This window comes from Drosophila melanogaster, chromosome 3R, assembly GCF_000001215.4.
Source record: "Drosophila melanogaster chromosome 3R".
In the NCBI taxonomy this organism is placed as follows: Eukaryota; Metazoa; Arthropoda; class Insecta; order Diptera; family Drosophilidae; genus Drosophila; species Drosophila melanogaster.
Genome location: NT_033777.3, coordinates 17,548,893 through 17,570,364, shown reverse-complemented (window position 1 = coordinate 17,570,364; position 21,472 = coordinate 17,548,893). Strand labels below are relative to the sequence as shown.

Here is a 21,472-nt window from a genome sequence, read left to right as displayed (position 1 = left end):
GCTTTATGCGATCTCGGATTGCCCCCATAGCTTTGATTACACAATTCTCCGAGATGACAGAGCATAGGCAATCCTTAAAGTGCTCGCCAAATCCGAAATCCGAAAGCCAAAATCCGAAATACGGCCTTCAGCGGCTTACCGACCGGATGAAATACAAGCCAATAAACAAACGATTGGCTGCAAATTAAGCGCATCAAACAGTCATACGTACATTTATTCGTACAATAAAAACATTTTAACGCCCTCCATTTATGCGCAGTCGTGTGAAATGCAACACTCCACACAATCGCCTATAATTATGCATCCAGATATACTGATTTATATGTGCAAAACATATATGTACATATATATGTTATATGTGCATACTGAATCAAAGTTATGGCGGCGTTTGGTAATTCAAACTCACCGCCGCCGTTTGTTAGACATAGCGAAAAAAGGCATTTTATGCATTTTTATTGCCATTTATTTGCGCCGCACAATTCGCAATTTATTTTTGCAATTTAACACGCGATGCGAAAGCGAACGAAACTGGTAACTGGTAGCTGGTAGCTGGTAACTGGTAACTGGAAACTGAAAACGGCCCAAAGGACCCAGAGGGCCAGGAAATGGGGGCTCGACGCGACTAAATTGCAACAAACTGCACAATAAATGGCAACTTAAAACGCCTGCAATGCAAGCAAAAACAAACAAACAAAAAGCGCCAACATGCATTGCAGCAATTGTGGCAAAAGCTGTTCTCCTCTGTTTTCCGGCATTGTTGTAAAAGGATTTACAAGCACACGTATATCTATGTACGTACGCATATATATATATGGGTTTATTTGAGTTGGCAATTAAACGCAAATAAGCGCTTGCCGTCGCTTTCAGGCAAAAGTGGGCGGGATAAATCCATGGAAAAACATTTGTATCAAATGCCAGCAAATTGCCACACATCGCATAGATACACGAGCATGAATCCTGGGCGGGCACAAGATTCGTTGCAAGGACAATGAATGTGGACAGATGCGCGCAAAGGTCGACTGCGTCCGCACAAAGGGATTGGGATCACTTTAAAACAGGAAGTAGATGAGTGTTTAAGCTTCTATCTCTGAGGAACTTTTAAATGTGTACAACATACAACAAAGTATTTAGACAATAAGATACTATATATGATAACAATCTGAAGGACACCATTAAATAGTATATATTAAGTCTGTTTTCTAAAATATTTATCTACCTTAAAGCGTGAAACTTCCTCAAAGCAATAAAAATGCATTTCGATATGTTTATATAATTTATTAATATGTTTATATATAGTTTGTTATTTGTATATTTATACGCATTTCATTTCATCTCATGTGAATGTCTGTGCACGCTAATGAGTTTTTTTGGTTTTTTGGTTTCAGTTGAAGTTTGGATTACGTTAGCATTCGATTAAAAATATAAATAATTTAACTAATTATTTGGTAATTGCTTGACACACAGCTTACGAATAGCACTAGACTAACAATAATTGCCCAAATCGCCCATAGGGACCAAATCGGCTTAGCATATCGAACTTAGCCTACACTTGACCAGCAATTTAAAGATTCAAAAGCCAAACACAAAAACGACACGATGAGCCAAGCGCCCCACCCAATCCGCTTGTGATCAGAATATATATATATATAAATATATATATATATATTTATGTTTATGTACACATAGTGTGGGGTTATTTCTAAAATCCTAAACTTATTGAGCAAGAGACATCCAAATGTACAAGGAGCTTGAGTTGTTCGTATTTACAGTGGATTTTAGGAACAAACTATCATAATAACTTGAAACCAATTGATGTGGTCCGGCACGGAGTGGAGAAACACTATCTGAATGAGGTTACTGATACGGAAATTTCTCAATCCTGGAATGTAGGATATTGGAATTCTGTGGAATTTTCAAAACATTTCAGCGTGCTCAAACACAGTTTCTATTACATGACCCCAATCGTTGTATTCAGTATGTATATTTTCCATATGTGAAAAATTAAAGCATACAACGTTGGAAGGACTTCTTCTCCGTGCATCCACTTGACTGAATTGGGCTCAGTAGGCCTTCTGGTTGCCGGACTTGTCCACAGCCGGAGCAGCTCCTTGCGCTAGCTCCTTGTGCTGGCCACCACTCTCCTTGCTTTCCAGGCAAAGGCTGCTCTTGGGGGGCGTGGCCGATGGAACTGGCGATGCGGACTCCTGCTCCTCGTCGGCCTCCACATCGATGGCGGCATCCTCGTCGTCCATCATATGGCTGCGCTCCTGCTCCGAATCGGAGTCCATGTCCGTCTCCGTCAGCTGCTCGCAGCCCAGGAAGGAGCGTTGTTGCATGTGGAGCGGCGCCGGCGGCGGTGGCTGCGGATGGGGCGGATGTGCCATGGAATTGGGCGGCTTCAGCAGCGACATGGGCGCCGTCGCCAGGCACCCCACTCCCTATACCAGCGACGAGAGCGGGGGTCTCGGGGGGCTGGTGTTGCGTGCCGCCGCATAGTACTGCATGGGGTGGTGGTGCGGCGGCGGCGGTGGCACAAATCCGGCCGTTGTGCCATCGTGGTAGAGCACCGGCACACGCACCAATCTCTGTGCTGCATGCGCCATGTTGGCCATATTGGCCGCCTCCAGTTCGGCGGCCAGCTGGCGTTTCCACTTATTGCGGCGATTCTGGAACCAGATCTTCACCTGCGTCTCGGTCAGCCGGAGCGAGGCGGCCAGACCTGCTCGTTCCGAGGAGCTAAGGTAGCGCTTCAGATCGAACGTGGACTCCAGCTGGAAGACCTGGGCGCGCGAGAATACAGTTCTGGTTTTCTTCTTTCTCTTCGAGTTGCCATCACCATGTGGCGAGGAGCTGTCGGAGGGTCCGTCCGTACCATCATCCTCCTCGATGATCTCCTCGCCCTCCTCGTCGGATTCGTTGGAACTGCTGGGCAGCAAGTATCCGCCATGTGAGCCGGTCAGATGCGGATGCGGATGGTGGGTCAGACTGCTGCCGCCTCCGCTGCTGCTGCTGCTGGTGGGCGTGGTGGGCTGGTGAGGATGCTGCTGCTGCTGCTGCTGTGGATGCTGTTGCTGCTGTGGATGCTGTTGGTGCTGCTGCTGTTGTTGCTGCTGCTGTTGCGAGCCGAGGGGATGGTACAGGGGGTGCAGTGGGTGGTGAGAGGGCGATTTGCTGGCTTGGTTCGAGCTGGCAGTGGTGTTGCTGTTGTTATTATTGTTGTTCGGGCTCATGGAAGTGGGCGATGGCGGATTCTCGGTCGTGTTCGTCGAGGAGCTGTCTGCAAGTAAAGAGAGAGAGAGAGAGAGAGAAAGACCGTGAGTGTGAGAACGAGAAGCGTGTGAGAGGAAGACCGTTAGAAGAGAGCGAGCGTGGCGGAGAGCGGCTCAAATTGTGTTAGTTGATTTGTCAGTCGCTGTGGGTGGCGGTGTGCCGGGTGGTTTTGGGGTGGTTCCTCCTAAGGGTTGCTACTACTCCAAGATGCCCCGTATCTGTGTATCTGTGCATCTGTGTACATCTGTGTGCAGAGATTTAAGCTGCAACACTTAACCTCACACTTGTCGCCCCAGCGTTTTTATTTCTTGTGTCATTCGTGATTGCTGTGGGTTCCTAAAGCGCAGACGCCAAGAGTATATGTGTGTGCCTTAATATCTATACGAATGTGTGTATGTGTATATATATGGTATACCTATGCTCGAACTGATGGTGGTATAATATAGCATAGCAATCCCTGCTCTGTCTGCGCATTAAATTACCATTTAAAATGGCTGTCAGTCAGCTTGGCCGATTTTCTTTTTATCGAAGCTTTTAGTTTTGATCTCATTTGAAAAGTTTAAATTGCCGTAATTTGCCTTGAATGGATTTCGAGCAGAAGAAAAAATTAAATCTCTTAATAGCTCGCCGCCAGCAAACATTAGACCGGAAAACTCAACTAGCCATGAGGAAAGTCGGATAGCTGGATAGCTGGATATCTGGATAGTCGGAGTGGCAGCACAAGGTGATGAACTTAAGGCCAATTTACATGAACAAATGCAATTGCAACGACTCTTAATACCAAAGGGGCCAATTAAACGGGCTTAAACAGCGCTCCCTGAAATTGCAGTTGCACTTGCAGTTGCAGTTGCAATTACACTCGCTCTGCTGCGAAACATGTCAAACGCTTTGTCCGTAACTCGATACTCGATTACAAATTGCAATTAATTGCAAATGACGATTAAAGCAGTCGTCTCGCTTGGCTTCCATTTCAAGCCATTTCGTGTGTGGGTGAGCTTAAGACATTTGCGTAGACTGCTTCTGGGGCGAAATTCTTTGAGGCATTAGGCGCTGCCAGCGAAACTAAACAACTTAACTTTAAGTCGAACGCATCGGAATTCCGCAGCACTCACAGAAAACTATCCACTATAACATTCACTAGTGGTATTGAAACTAATGCTAAAACCATATGGATAAGTATTAAATGGGTATATGATATAGTATATGATATGATGTATATGATATAGTATCAAAATAATTGACATTGAATAGATCGTATCTTTCATACTACTTTCAAACTAATACATTTTCTAACAAATTTTTTTTACATATATCATGATATCCATTTCTTTAAGCAACCCATATTTCTTTTTGAGTGTACTGTGAGGAATGCCTGACACATCACATTCCTGGCGAAATAAAAAGGCGGATGCAACACGGGTGCTAAGCCGCTGTGGCATGTGCCCTGTGCAGTCGTCTCGGTTCGGTTCGGTTGTCTTAATTTGCAATGGAAAATGGCGGTAACTCCGCTGGCCGATTTTAATCAACTTACCATGGGTGGGACTGTGGAAGGGCAGTCGCTGGGGGGCCCAGGGCCATCCGGGCGGACACAGGGCGGCATAGCGACCGGCCAACGCTCCCCACTGCGATATGAAACCCAATCTGCAAGGAGAGAGAAGCGAAAATATTGGTTAATAACGCCATCAATTATGCATTCTGATGATTGCCCGAAAATCAAGACGTGAAAAGGCCCCATTCCGGTAATGCGGGCCCGAACTTAAGAGGCCATTAGGCATTTACCATTTTTGCCGACGGCCAAAAGTTGTTCAGCCTAAGAAAGTTGAAGCATCAAAGTTCGCCGGAGGGAAAAACGATGGAAAATCAAGGAGGCTGGCGACCCTTAACAACCCCATAACTGACAACAGCTGTTAAGAATTTGGCCCACTCAACCCTGCCTGTACAGTATATATATGTATAAATACACACTGTAAAAATATTTACCTACTATTTAAATGTATCAACATTTTCTTAAATGAATTTTCCAAATAATATCAATCTGCAGTTGTAAATTTACAACTTATATACTTATATATCAGGATTTGTATACTTTTTGATTTACATATTTTCAACGAACCAGTTTTACTTGTTTTTTCTCTGTGCAGCTGTGTATGTAACCTTCTTAACTTGCTGGCTTAAAAGCATCTTTATAAGTACATTTTATTTATTTATGCTGCCAAGGCGAAACACTTTTCCTTATAATGTGTTCTATATTCGCATTTAGGAGCGTTAGTTGGATGTGATTTTTCAGTTCTTTTTTTTGCGACTGGTGAAATCGGGGCGAATGTAATTGGCCAAAGTTGCTCATGTCCCACGATTGTGATTGATTCATTTTATTTATCGACTCTTAAGCTTCCCACGCACCCACTGAACTTTGGTGTTAAATGTAAGCCGCACGAAATGCATTCTCACCGTTCTAAAATGCCAATTTGTAGCATATGGTGTGGCATGGAATGGTATTCTATAGTGCCTACCCCTTGAGCTCGTTTTGCTTTCGCATTTCGCTTTCACCGGGCGGTTGGACTAAGCTCTACCCCCTGACAAACTTTGACCCTTTGGGCAGGTGACCCGTGCTTGGACTGTGATTTCTTTTTTTTTCGAGGGTGCAACTGCAACCGAACCTCAGACAGAAAAGCCAGAATGTGTGTGTGTGACATTAACATTTAGTTGACCTCTTTCGCTGCGGCCAAGGGTGCATCAGGTGTGGAAATCAATAGCCAGGTGGGCGATAGCCACAGTCGCTCTCTTTGCAGCGATTCCCACTTCCATTTTCACTTGCCAGCAGTAATGATTTTCAATTAAGTTTACTTTCAGCCCGGACTGGTGAATTATGAGGAGGAGCCTTCAGGGGCTTCCCCAAGTCGCCAGCTCAAATCACTTCTAATGGGCTTCATGTTTACAGCGGCAATTGAGAGAAAGCCGCTTTGGCTTTCGGCTAGTTTCGACCCACCGAGAAGCCAGACCCCAAACAGCCGCAGAAACTCGAAAATAGAAGGAAGTCCTCTCAAGTTACGAGCACGTCGAGAAAAATCTGACTTAGGCATGGAAAAATACTAGAATATGATATGATACAGTAAAAACTACCTATTTTGTGATTTTATAGGTAATTTAGAAGATTAGGAATGATGAATGTATGTTGAATGAATTAGTGTATTAGACTTTACTAAAATATATTTATAATAAGATGGTACAGCCGGAATTAGGAACACCCATATTTCATCCCATTTTCTGGCACAAGATGAAGGCAAATAAAAGGACAAAAGAAATTACCTCAATTACTGGGGCTAATTTGTGCCATGAAGAATCAAAACAAAAGCTTGTAGCTATTTGCTCGGCTAATTACGCAAATCAAGAGCTCGTCGCGGTTAATGAAATAAGTACTGAATAAATTTGCCCACGGCAAACCGCGGACAGCTAGGTATTCATTTCCACGACCATTTGCATTGGTGTCATGCTGCGGCGGAAGCGGACGGCCATGTTTTTAGAAGTGGGTGCGGTGCTTCGGGTCACTCCTGCTCCCATTTTGGACCCTCGTAGACCTCCAATCAGCCCCGGGCTGTCAAATGGGGAGGATATTTAGGGGGGGTTGATGCATTTGTTATTTAGCTTTTAATGAATTGTTTGCGGTTCTCGCTTTGGGCTCCTTTCGCCCCGGCTCACCCATCATAATTCCGCGACTTGGGATCCCTTTGTCCTTGGCATCATAGAGCATGAAGGCATAGAATGGGCTGTGCAATTGAGTTGTTTAACATGGCGTCGAACATCGGTTTCTGGTTGGCTATGAGTTTCGGCTTTGATGTCCCCGAGCCATCCGTGGGGCTTTCTTTGTGTCGAGATCCAAGCGAAAGTTCAAAGTGATGTGAACCGTGTGGCTGGGGTTAAGTTAAGCAACGAGTGGAGTATTAACCAATTCAAATGTTATTACCCGCACTTTTCATACGATTGTCGCATTAGCGAAATTGATTTAAATAAATCTATTTAAATTTGTGTGGCCAACCGATCTGTGAGCCCTAAAACCGCTTAGGAATCGCTCATGCATGAAAGATTTGCACACGCTAATTGGTCCATCCCGTGCGGGATCGCCCCTTCCGAAATTCCGTACTCCCCTTCCGATACCAGGAATTTATGTTACATTGTTGACATTTAACGGTACGGGTTTTCGAGCAGTTTTCGAGGGGTTCTCGAACGGTTTTCGAGGCATACTCGACCTGGCCGCAAAAGTAGGCAAAATATTAAACACTCGAATGGGCAGCGAAGTTTGCTTTTGTCATTAAACGGGATTATTAGCAATAGTCTAGTGCCTGGGGAGCGGCTTAGGCTATGTCCCACTGATCTGAGGCGACTAAACAAAGTAACCGAAAATGGTGACATTTGTGAAGAGCATGATATTGGTTTTTTGCTATTATTTCATCTTTTGTCGATTTGCCACCATGGGAAGCCCCGCCAAATGACACGTGACCGGCGAATCCGAGAGGTTGGGGTGAAGTCAAGCCGCAGACTCAGATTGGATGCATCCGATGGTCTGCAGAATATGTTTTGATTAAATTGCGACCATAGAAGTTCCCACCACAACATCGCGATAAGGAATCAAAGGCATTTCACCACTAAACACTAATCCCCTCAGCGCCGAAAATCAGTTGCAGATGAAGAGATATGTTATGGGATTGGTTAGGTCCTCAATTGCCATTGCGATTGCAATTGGATTGTAATTACTCTATGTATACCTTACTCTGTATGTGTATGTGTGTGTGTAATTATAATGTCATCGTCTGCTTTTTGCGTCATCCTGGGAGAAAAGGACAATGCAGGAGCACCCTTTCCGTTCGCCGTTGCCCATTGTTTCCAGTCCACTCACAAGCATATCGGGTTACACCTCTTCAATGGTTTTTTCCTGCTATCTGGCTGCGCAACTTTTTCGAATCCCCCGCTCGCTCGCCCAACTGAATCGTAATTAAGTACAGGCTGCAGAGAAAGCCCAGCGACTAATTAAAAACGTAAGCGCAACTGTCAAAATAAGCCGAGCTCCGCCGGGAGAAAGTCGGCTCAAACTATTAAACGATCACTCAGCAATGTTGCTGTGCTCATACTCGTATTCATATCCCCCCGGCATTAATCATTCTGGCCGATGATGATCAACTGATAAGCCAGTCACATAGGCAGCCACACGTCAGCTGGGCTAGCGCCAAACAGCAGGAGGCGACACTTTGTCCAGGACGAGGTCCTTAATTGGGGTAACCACGCACGGGCCACAGTCCAGTTGACTGGGACAGTAGCGACCCTCGGCCACAGAACCTGCCCACCAGCCCGACTTTCCTTATCGAGACGATCAGCGACGCGGGCACGCGTAAATGAAATGAAAATGATCGTTATTAAAAAGTTCGAGGACTAAAACGTCTGGGGGAGTCCCCCTCCCATTCTCTCGTAAAATAAAAGTGCAACTTATAAATTCTCTTGGTTGTTTTTTTTTTTTTTTAATTCAACACATGCGTTAATCGAGCTGCCTGGAAATTCGATCGCTGACTCAAAAAGCCGGCTAAGTGGGGTTAATATGCCAGCGTTTATGATATGAATGAAATGAATAAAAAACGCATTTGCACTGAGACAAATTTAAATTGAATCAATGGAATATGTTGCAAGAGAAATAAGCTCTTTAATGAATAGTACCTAAATAAATATAGATTTATGTAGGTGTACATTTTTCGAGTGCTATTTTTCACAATTAAATTTTACAAAATCCGTTAATATTAGCTCGGACTTGTTTATTTCCAGTGCACATTGTGTATCAATAAGTTGCATTCGCACAACAAACAGCTGTAGAAACGTACCAGTTTTTGTGGGTCAGCTTGGAGGGACTGAGGGTTCATTCATTCGAAAGGACCACGTTTTGCATACGATACTGGAGCATTGTCAGTCCGTCAATCAGCCGGACAGTCGGTTACATTCATTCCCGAAGCGGTGCATTAAATTTCATCTAACAAATGTTATGTAACTCGATAGTCTGGCCAAATTGCAGGGCAAAAATGGTTTAGACCTTTTCTGCATATATTCGAGGTCAGCTAGCGTCCAGTGCAACTAAAAACGGTTCCATTGGATTTGCTTTATCTGTCTGGCATCTGGAATTTGGAATCGTTAGATTCTCGGAGCACAATGGCATGGTACTTTAGCCATTTGCATCTTCACCCACTTAATGTCTCGTGTAACGTTTGCCCAACAATTTTCGGTCTTATCGACCATCTCCCGGCTACCATCTCAGTCCGTCTCCATCCCATTTCTCCTCTTTGTGCACTTCCTGCGAAGAGATTTGTGTCACCTTGCCTTGTCTTCCCCTAGGACGATTATACAAAATTGGCCCAACCCGAGGGCGAACAAGTGGAATGGCAGCCTCTTTGGGTTTTGGGCTCATTGAGGCAAGGCTTGACTTTTTGGTTTCAGTTCGCCGGCGAACGTCCTAATCTGGGTCGCCTACACTGAGCAATAAATGGGTATGGTACTTAAGACGAGTGATTTTTATTATTACAAAAAAAGGTATTCAATGGGAAATCCTTGGGCATATGAAATTATACTCATTTAATTTCAGTAATTATAGGGTTAAAATTTGAATGAAATTTTAGTTCGAGTTTGTATTTTTTTAAAATATCTTGCGGATCAAAATTAGGCGGAATAGCTGAATATCGTCAGAAGTAACTAATTATATATGACAGATGGATGGACTAAATTTTTGCAGATTAAATTGTTAAAATGAATTGAAGTAAAATGTTGACACTAAGATTTTTAAATTTGGCGACTTCATATTTACAAGATTAATCACATTTGAAATGGGAGGGCTATTTTTGACTAGAGCAAGTCTGGAATGTTTTTTAATTACCTGGACAACATGGCCGCATCCTGTGGACCGCCGGCTCCTGGTTGCGGCAACTGCGGGATCGGAGTGATAAGTCCGGCGGCGCCGTTCTTCTTGGCCGGCTCACTGCGACTCAGGATGCTGGAGATGGAGAAGCTGGTGAATCCGTTGGAGCCGGTGGTGCTCTTGCCGCCGCCGCCCCCGCTGCTCCCGTTGCTGTCGTTGCTGTTGTTGCTCAGGTTGGCCGCTGCCACCGCTGCTGCTGCCGCCGCTGCGGCCGCCGAGGCGCAAGTGTTGTTGTGATTGAGGGCCTTACTGTTGTTGTTGTTCAGACTGTGTCCTTGCACCTCATCGCCGCCATTCCGCTCCGGACTCTTCATTGGCGGACTAAGGCGCTCGACATGCGACTGCTGGTGTTGCTGCTGCACCTGCAACTGTTGCTGCTGCTGCTGGCCGGTGGGCGTGAGTGCGTGCTGCAGCAGGGCGGGATGTGTGGCCCCGTGGGCGGGATGCAAGTGGCCAAAGGTGTGGAGCGCGTGATGCAGCGCCACCGGATGGCTGCCCAGGCTGCTCAGATGGTGCTGCAGATGATGGTGCAACACCGCCGGCGGCACAGCGCCTCCGCTGGGACTGTGATGGAAGTGATTGCCGCCCGAGGCGGACGTTGTGGGCGTGCCGGCGGCCGTGTTGGGCGTATTGGAGCGATGGGTAGGCGTGGCCGGGGGCGAACTGCCGTCGGCGGAACGGGCCGGCGAGCGGGCCAGCAGCGGACTGTCGCGGGCAGCGGCGCCCAAAGGACTCGGCTCCGGACTGGACACCACACTGATGTCAACTTCGGCCTCGGAGGAAGACATAGCTTGAGATTTTTGCTTAGATTTGCAGTTTAAACGTTTAATTCAGCACTTTTGTTCTTCAACTTGCACTTGTGTGTGTGTTTTTTTTTTTTTGTTTTATATATATTTGTTAGGAAAATAAAGAATTTTCCAAACCTTGTACACTTCAGTCGTGCCACGAAAAACTCGTTAAGGGAAAACGCCGAGCGCTACCGTTGGGAGAAACACGTCTGCACCGTTTGATCAACGTTTCGCATTTGAATTTAAATGCGGCTGTTAACAGACGCAGTCCTGAGTTCTGTGTTCTGAGTCCTTCGTCCTTTCTGTCTCTGTATGTATGCGAGTGCTTGTGTGTGTCTGCGTGTGTGTGTGTGCTTGTGTTTGTGTGTGGCAAAGCGATCGTTTAGTGTTTTTATTGTTTCAGTCTCTGGATTTTTAACCCCCGGTCTCGTGTCCGGAGAGCGTGGAACTGAAACTGAGACTGAGGTGGTTGGCTGGCAGCCCTGCAAATTCTTTTGGTCTTTGCGCTAAATGGTTTTCCGCACTCACACACACACTTGCGTATTTGCTACCCCTCCTGGGAGGGTGTGTCCCACTCTCTCTCTATCGCTCTCGCTGTCCCTCTCTTTCACCGCCTGGTGGCCCACCCCTTCTGCCGCTCTTTTTCATTCCATTTGCAGTTCGGAATTTCTTTTCGTTTATTTCGACAATTGCACTGCAACCGCATCGACAGACACTTTTCGCATTTTCCTCCTTTACTATTTTTTCTCTGCGGTGCTGGTGGAGTGCGCTTTGGTTTTCCTACCCCCCGAATGGGAAACACTTGGCATTTGGAACGCGTCTAAAGTGGGGGCGCACTCGGCTCGACTCGAATCGCTTCGCTCGGCTGGTGTCTATTGAAATGCCAATATAAAATCAATCAATTGCCACCTAACAGGGGTCAAGTGTTGCTCTGTGGCGCCATTGAAATTTCCCAGCCAGCCAGATGCAAACTTTTTCGACCAGAAAAGTGTGTGCCGAAAATGCACCAGTCGATTGCAACCTTGCGGTTAGCAGATTGAGCGGTGAAAGTTTCAACAAATGGGGTTCGGTGATATAGATAAATCATTGAATTGCTAAAATATCGAAAGAAATAAACAAGCAACTTATAAATTATGCAAAGAAAAGTAAAAGAGGTTTTGTGGGTGTTATCAAATGTATAAAATATCAAATGTATTTATTATGTTTGATAACGAAATGGTGAAGAACAACGTTAATCAAAAACGATATTATCAAAAATACGAGGATAGAAGGTATCCTTAAGAAATTAAGTGAAAGATTTTCAACAATTATATTTAAATAATTAAAAATATGTAAGCAATTTCCCAACGTATTAAGTTATATTTAGTATCGTTCATGTCATTGTAATGCATTCCCGTTTCTTCTTTTATTTGGAATCTCTGAGCTTTCTACCTTATAGCATGTTTCATTCCACAGCGTTCCGTTCCCCAAAGAGAAAACCTCCCCCAAAAAGCGAACAGGCGGCCATTTTTGCGAAGGAGCTCTGCAAACTTTGCAGAAAAAGAGCGGGTGAGAGCAAGAAAAAGTTAGAGAGAGAGAGAATGAGAGAGAGGGCAAATTGAATTTTTAAATGCTTTCGCTTTTTATGAGACAACCACGAGGCATTCAAAGAGTGTTGCAAACGATTTGCTCAAAACAAAACAAACATTATGCGAGTCAATTACCCGTCGAAAGAGAGAGACGGCGAGACCGGAGAGAGCACTCTCTTTGGGGGCGTGGCCAGTGGAGGGCCAATGGGGTGACAGCTCCTCGAAATGTCGGAGAACGCTTTTCAGCGACGGGAAAAGCGAGCATAAAAAACACAACCAAACAAATGGGTAACAAACATTTGCAGCTCAGACAGCGACGCCGAAATATGCGTAGAAATTCATGCGCAATTACATTTATCCTGTTTAGAAGATTGCTTTTGCCAAAGTGCGTCTCCACGTGCTGAGGGCAAGGCGCCACCCTTGCACCCGCCCAGCACCCCCATCTGCCACCCACCACCTCCCATTTCCCCTTGGAGGAGCTGTGCATGTGTGTGTGTGTGTGTGTTGACGGAGCCATCACCTGCGTCCGTAACACATTTTTCCGTAATTTCCCTCTGTGCATTGCTTGTTTTTGATTCGTTTTCGTGTAAGACTTTAGAGTGGGATTGGGGGTGTATAAAAAATAAATCCAATGGGGGACGGGGCTTTTCCGGGAAACAATGGAGTGGGGAATTGGAAGAATTCCGGCCACCTCGACGGTTTCAGAAATAGTGACACTTAGGTGGTGCCCCATTTCCATTTCAATCTCAATTCACAAATGGAAATTGCGTTCACTCAGCACCTTCAGATGATTTCATTTGTGTTTCGCTCTGTTCTCGAGGAAATTTCAACTCGGATTTGATTGCGCTCATTTGGGAAAATTGGAAATGCCATCAAAGAGGTTAACTAAAGGTTACACTGAAAAGTAAAGATCTTAAGGCTTTTAAGGATCACTTAAAAATATTATATATTTTAAAAAGTCTGTTGTACATTATATCGAATTAGAAGAATTAAGAGAAATGTGGTAGCTTAAGTAAAACTGAAAGAAAAAAACAGGCACATTATTATAGGAATCTGTGATAATTCAAATACATACCGTAGGAGATCCTTTTGCCTGTGCAGTTTAAAGGATGGACTGAGAAGGAAACTCCCATTAATCTCAATGCCTGACCGCTGGCCAAGGCAAGCCACAAAAATTTGGAAAAGCTCCTTTGCTTGGGAACATTTAAAAGAAATAACAAACTGTTCAACTGTCGGACAAAACGATTTCTACAACAAATTGCACTGCAATAAAAGAGCTAAAGCTGCAATGGAAAGAGATGGACACAGGGGTAGAAAGAGAGAGAGAGAGAGAGAGAGAAGGAGAAAGACAGGAGCCTCTGGCACACACTGCCTGTTTGTGTGTGTGAGCGAAAGGAGATGACATGAGAGGGTGGCTGAGAAGGAGGTCTAATTGACGTACGAGCAAAGTGGGAGTTGCAATTTTCATTGACTCCACTTTAGGATGCACACACACATAGAAACACACACACACACAGACAGACAGACACTCAGCAAAGTTTGCAATGCGAAAGAGAGGGGAATAGGGGCAGTGATAGAGAGGGCAAGCAAGCTGGGCTTAGCTTGCTCGACTTAACTGCAATTAATTTGGCAATTGAAGGTAGTCGAACAAAAACTAACATTATTCCTGCTAAATACCCGAGACACACTCCATTTCAATTTCGGAATTTTCCGAATTTCGATTTTCCAACTCACACACACAAACACATTAGGCAAATGGAGAAGGCTCTTGTCCATCCGTCTGTTGTAGAATTTTGTATAATAGGCAGAAAGCATGGTAAAACAATAAACGTGCAGAACGTGAAATGGAATGGTTAAAAGCAAATGGAGTTGTAGTTCCCGTCCGTGGGCAGAAGCCTCCATAAATATGGATCCTGGCATAGCAAAGTTGGGCTGACCAGACCACCCATCACATCATTATCATCGTTTCGGCTATTTGCGGCTATTAGTCAGCCAAATTTGTGTGACGCGCTTTCCTTCGCTTTTGGGGGCTTGGCTTTTGTCTTCTTTCAGAATGCAAACAATGGCGGGAATGAATGTATAAAGGACCACACGCAAACCCCTCCAAACCCATCGATCCACCCTCGCACACCCCCAATTTCCACCGAAAAGCAACCCATCCAACCCCACAGTGCTCGTAAATAACGCTTTAGACTTTGATTTAAATAAATTGTATTGCGAAAGGTAATATTTTATGATTTCAACAGTTGAACAGTTTTCGTTTTCGTTTCCGTTTATGTCCCGATTTCCTTGTGCGTTACTTATGTGTGTTACCAAAATTCCCACTTCTTCCTCCTTTTCCATATATCCTTTTTGCTCCTGCAGATTGAGTGCCTTTCTGGAGAGTATAAATATAAGAATGTTGCACCGAGAGGGTTAGGAATTCGCATTAAATTTGTCGGCTTAACAAAGGGAGATAAAATGTATGTTTGAAATCTCAAACAATAAAATATACTCAAAAAAAAAAAAAACAAGCACAATAGATTCCTCTTTGTTTGCTTGTAATTTTATTGGTAGCAATATCAAGTAACTTGCCATAAATGTATTTAACTCGTTTAATTACTTTAACTATAATATGCATTTTTTGGCTATGTAAAATAATGAATTGATGCCAATATCCGATATAATAATGTTATCAATTTATATGATAAGCTAGTCAGTTAGAGTAAAACTAAGTACCGCATAAAATGAAAATGTATTACAAAATTTCCCGCCGACTTTGCCTCAAGTTACTAATTAAACCGGCAAGTGCGGTCCACAATGGCTGAAAGCATTTACGTTTTAATTTTAAACAATAATTTTGTATTATTCACAATCAAGCAAACGCCATCGAGAAGGGCGAACACAGAGGCACACAGGCACCGCCAACCGTATAAAATTACCAATTTGCAGAAGCAATCGGATCGAAGGGACGGGAGTGGGGGAACTTGCAGTTAGCATCCCCACAGATGCGAAATGCCGACCAAATGTGGATAGGGATGTGGATGGGGATGAGGAAGATACAGTTGGAGTGGCCGAGCGAAGGATACAACGAGCCAGTTACGATTGTCGGGTAAACTGAGTCCTTTTGCCGGCCCTATCCTCAATCCCCCGGTAAAATCAATGGCCTAGAAGGAACAACGGTTTTGGCCAATGAATTTGATACGTCTATGTGGCCAGCGCAGCGTTGCAAAATTGACAGCTAAATTATTGGTTTAATTTGTTCAGGAGTGAGGGGGGGGGGGGCAATAAAAGAACAAAGCAAGTTGTAATGAGATACAGCGAGCATATATCTCTTGCAATCAAACAGGACCTTAATCAGTGAGTATTAGCATTTCATTAAAGAATTATTGGGAACTATGGAAATGGTTTAGAATGACCACCTCCCATTGTAATATCACGCATACGCAACGTACTCCTCTCAAATTAGCATAAAAACAAGATGGCTTGACAGCTCACCCTATCAAATTTTAGACAGTAGGTGATCGCTGTGAATGGAAGAACCCTTGTTTCTAGCGATCAGCACCCTTTGTGATTTCCCAACTGAATAATTTGCCGGCAAAAGGATCGCAGAGGACCCCGATCCACTTGAAAGACGATCGCGGATTAATGCGATTAACTTACAGTTGATTTCAGCGCAAGAACAAACAGCATAATGCGGAACCCTCTGAATGGGCAGATCGTGAATGAAAAGTAAAAGTTTCGCATTAAACGATAGCCTGGCTGTGTCGGCGGCCAAAACAAAGGCGTCGGCAAACATACATACGTGGAAATCGCGCTAAAGTCCTTAATTTCGCTAGGATGCGCACGCACAACAGCCACTCGAACAACAGACAAACCGCCGACGGTACAAAAGGGCCAAATGGAGGCTGAGTCTTAATTATTTTATAAGACGCGACCAACTCAGCGGGCGGTGGACCGCCCTGGGTTTGCGATTCCACATGTCCTGGCTAAAACAAGCAGTCCTTGCGCGCTCTGCGGTCGCCGTCTTGCAGCTCAATTGGCCCACAAAGGCGGGCCACCACTCCCCTTCCCACACAACACAGTGAATCCTCGCTGCCACTCACTCCAACTGTGGTCCGTGGTCAAAGCGAAATATCAATTTGTCGCCACATCATAAAAAGCAGTGCAATAAAATTAACTCCCCCCACGCAAATATGTACGTACACCCCAACGCAGGGGATGCCGCCCGTCTATCTCTCTGCCAAATCCCACATTCAATTTCGCACTGCTTTGTGCGCAAAATCCCCAAAGGAATCAGCACGGAGTCCTGGGTGCACTGAGAAAAAGGAGGCACTCTATAAAGTTAGTTCAAAAAACACAATACAAGTTAAATATTATGTAAATTATGATGGTACAAGAAGAGGACCATAATATTACTTTAGTACTTTATCTTTGAAAGCAATTTAAACACCTGTTTCGAGTATATAGTAAGATACTTCAGTTGAAAGAATAAACATTTAATTTGTGTCACACTTATTCATAGTTTCTCTCAGTGCATCAGACAAAGCCCCAACCGAAGAGCAAAACAACAAAGAAGAGCAAACACAAGACGGCAGCAGCACACACAAAAAAAGAACAAAGATAAAACGAGAATCACATCGTAAATGGCAAATGCAATTCGCGTATTTTATGACGCGCAGTTTTGATGGCGCAAAAGTGCTACCCATCTATAGAGCCACCTCCATGATGGCCAAGTCTGCAACCCCCTTTCCAGACCAAGAAACAATGGAGTTGGTGGTCGAGAATGATAGTGATGTCGGTGGCTTTGTGCGCGTATGGTTGGCCCAAAGTGGGCTGAACAATAATGAGAGACAAGCAAAATAATAAAATAAATAACGAAGAACAATTCAATTATTTTTCGGGGCGATGTTAAAAGCCAGCGCAATTGCGGCACAAAGGGCGGTGGCTCAAACATTGCTCGCCGTCTTGGCTAATGATGATGCATTATGGCTGGATTTGCGCCGGGTTATTGCCACAATGCCACTCTCGAAGCCAAAAAGCTCGTTCCCATTGAACTAGACAAGCATCGACGGGCTTATGTTAATACAGCTGATAGACAAGAGAGCCCTAAACTAGAATTCAATTTCAGGCGAAATCTCATTCCCCCAAGGATTCCGGATAAACTTTGGGCTTCAATCGCAGATGTAAACCAATGGAGCACCAAAAATACAGGCTAATTAGCTTACCATGGGACCTTTAAAAAAATATATTTGACAGAAAAGGATTTTAGGGACGTGCAACAAATACAACAAAGTATTTAAAAGGTAAAGTAAGCAGCACTTAAAAACATATTTTATGTTATTAGAAATGAAGTCAATTGGGAATCTATAATCTGTGAATTAAGTAAGTACGGTTAATAGCGATTTTTCTACCAAAAACGGTATCGTTTATTTGTAATCTTTAAAATAACTACCACAAGATATGATAATCAATTCAACCCCTAACACTTCGAAACACCAAATATTTACATCGCCTCTTTATTGCGAATTTATTGTACTAATGATCCTGTTTCCCATATGAATGCAATGCTAGCAAATCCCGATGGCCACCCTGCATCAATTATCTGTGCGAATCTGGCGAGCCGGGCGCAGCTGGAGGCCACCGGGTTTCCATATCAAATATAGAAAATATGGCCCGGTTTTAATTGAGATCGGATCGGTCCAAACAAAAGGCGATGCGCTGCATGTAAATGCAATTTAATTGTAATCCAATTTGTTGCCAACGCAACGTGCAGCCAAACGAGAAACAGTAGCGGTGATATACCTGGGATAACGGCGTTAGATCGGCTTAAGATATGCGCGATTGCTACTGCCGCTACTGCACCCTTCCCTTACCATCCCATCCCTCTTCCATTTTCCACATTTCACATCCCGATTTTCCCTGGGCTTCCCGCAGTTTCCCTACTCTTTCCTGGCCCAACCACATTTGCATCGCAGGCACTTACACAAAGGAATTATTACTGCAATTAAAATGGTCAAGGAATGGGACTCGACTTGGTGCTCCTGAGTCGTTCGGCGCCAGTCTGAGCCCAATTCGTCCAGATTCCAGCAATTATGTGCTCAACTTTAGTTAGCTGCAGATGGTTATAGCCAGATATAGTCGCAAATAGTCGGGGTCTCCCCGGCGAAAAGTGCAATTAGGGGCGTGCTGCCTGTTGGCCAAACAAATGCTGTTCACTTCGAGGACTTCGAGGATCGCAAAGGAATAAAAAATCAAATGAATATGTTTATGAAAATGAACCCTAGTAGCGACCCGATCCGTGAGATTTTTATCAATCATCTACCTCCACGATTTGTAATCAGGCGTAAAATTAAGGGCAAACAGGAGCACATCCAAGTGGTTGAAAGCCTCACGTCACGTGCGCGCACTCCGAGTGCAAAGGATACAGGATACACTCAAAAGAATTACTTACATATAAACGCAGAATGTAAACAACAACATGAAATAATTACACAATAAGCAGTTATGATGATAAACTCCATGTTATGTTACTTTAAGTTCCCAAGCCTGCTGTTTTTATACGTCCTAAGATATATTGATTGGTTAATTTGTGCCAGAATTTCTCTCAGTGCAGCTGGGCTAAATAAATAGTTGTAACAAGGCATTTACTCACTTTATGGTTTCTGACAGCCCGTGATTCCAGCTATTTGCCTCACATGCAAATAGTCACATGTAGCTCTGTTGCCATTAAAGCGAGAACCCCGATCCGGAAGCTAGTTTCACTGGGCTCACGTTCACCCCTTGCCAGGACCTCGTCCTCGAAGTACAACCCACCCCCCTCCCCCTATCCTCGAGCTGTTAATAAAGTTGCTCAAGTGTAGTCGAGTGGCATATGTTCGGGAGGGAAGTCGAAAGGTTTTTTGGGTGAAGCTTGAGAGTGCGTGCGTGTCTGGCTTTTGTTACGTCACACAGGATTAGGCATAATGAAGTGTTTTAATGCGTTTAGGCACACAAACACAAACACAGGAAGAGGAACGCAGGAACCCAGGATTCCACTAACACGGCAAATGGATGAAATAGCCGGGTTGTAATTAAATTGTAAACATTTACGGCTTGATATACTTCAATTATAATAAGCGAGTGTTTTTTGCACGGGAGTGGTGATAAATGTTATATCGGTTTATTTTCAGATAAATATAATTACTTAATCAAGTATTTACAGATATTAACTTTATGTACATTTATAAAATTAATTCAATAATCACATGTAGCCTATAAAGGGCAGAAAGAGAAATGAATAGCAGATAAATTAATTTTAAGTTGAAATCTATAGTTATGGCAATAAGAACACTTAATAGATAAGTTAATATATGTTTGTCATCTTGTATACTATTACATTATCCTGATATCCCTTCATTACGTATTACTAACTTTTGTTAACTTTGTCCTTTTTTCCTGCGAGTTTTCCAATTGTTTTCCCGTGTGTTATTCTTTTTTACACCTTAATGCATTTGAAACTTGATTTCATTTATTTTCGGACACACTCGTTTTGAATTGTGGCCCGGTGAGAGGAACGGGGTTGAGGAAAAAACCATTAAAGAAATTACATTTTGCTGCCGGCAGCTCCTGTCCGCAGGATGGATAGATGGATAGCTGGATGTATGGATGGGTGGATGGATGGATGAGGGCCCAGGGTGTTGGGATCGAAGCAGAATTATGTGCCGCTGGAGCGCAGGGCGGATGGGGTAAATGCAATCGCATTGATGTTTAAAAAGCGACGACTATGGCGCTTAAATGTCTGGAAATGGGCGTTTACATACGGTCGCTTCTGTGTGTGTGGGCGTTGGGAGGTGGGTTGGTTGTTGTAGGGTGGGCGTGGCTGGGCAGGCGCTCTTTTTGTGGGCTAAAAACATCAAACATCAAAGTGATTGAATTGTTGCGATTGCTTTGAAAATCAAAAAAGGCGTCGAAGGAATGGGACGATTATTTGCGACGAGAGGACCAGACAAACCATTTTCACATGTAAATTAAATTAAAATTGCCAACGTTTGTAGCTAAATATGGTGGAAATGAGTGGAGTTTTAGTGCTTTGATTACGCCCCTCTTAAAAAAAAAATTAAATTTCTAAGGATGTAGGTATCAATATCCTTAAAATCACTGTTAAACAATAAAAATAAGTTTTTTCGACGTTATCTATACTCCTAATGCAAACAGAAATTATCGTTGAAAAGTTTGAAGGAATATATTTTAAAATTCTAGAAAGTTACGATTTAGCATCCAGATTTATGTGGCGCCTACGCTGTGTAAGTTTCAAAAAGCTCATTTTTTAGAAAAAATGTTTTGATTTTTTTTTAAGTTTATTATTAATCTTGTAAACTTCCATTGATATGACAAACGTAAATGCGATCTGTCTTGTTATTAATTTATTTTTTATTATTATTCTGAGGTTGATCAAATGGTTATGTTACTTATTTGTCGTTTGGAATATCTTTTTGCGACTACCGCCCGGCTTAAGTGGCAAATGCATTTTAGCTATTTGCAAGCGACGCATACATCGATTGCACATACATAACTCTCCATTGCAATAAATACAAATTAACCGGGTCGAGAGAAGAAGAAGCTCCATTGGCAGCCAGCGAGTGCAAGCCCACTTTTCTGCTTGTTTACCAACAATTGCCATTAAAATTTAAACCACAGCAATTATTATTAATGGTCGAGCCAGATCTCTTTATAAATGTATTCAAATTGGCGCAATAATAAGAGAATGGATTCTGCGGCAGTTGTTCCAGCTATAATGGCAAAAATCAATGGCAGTAATTTTAACGCCATTTTAATGCGTAATGTTATAGAAGTCGTTGTGAAAATTCCAAAAATACTTGGAGTGGAGATACTCTGAATAACAGGGAGTGCAAATTATAAATACCAGTATTTATAATAATTTT

General features: G+C 43.6%; 1 protein-coding gene across 3 annotated transcripts; it reads right to left on the bottom strand.

Moving 5' to 3' along the window:
* Positions 1 to 1,267: 1,267 nt before the first annotated feature.
* On the bottom strand, positions 1,268 to 11,435 carry Hmx (H6-like-homeobox). 3 transcript variants are annotated; one of them, NM_169763.3, is made up of 3 exons: positions 10,172 to 11,435; positions 4,802 to 4,911; positions 1,961 to 3,277 (listed from the first exon to the last, which is right to left on the bottom strand). In NM_169763.3, exons 1-3 carry the CDS (start codon positions 10,999 to 11,001, stop codon positions 2,439 to 2,441), a joined length of 1,779 nt encoding a protein of 592 aa, NP_732244.3. In that variant the 5' UTR covers positions 11,002 to 11,435; the 3' UTR covers positions 1,961 to 2,438. The 3 variants fall into 2 exon arrangements, with proteins under 3 accessions (NP_001287376.1, NP_732244.3, NP_001262674.1); NM_001300447.1 differs by having other exon boundaries at positions 1,268 to 3,277.
* Positions 11,436 to 21,472: the final 10,037 nt, after the last annotated feature.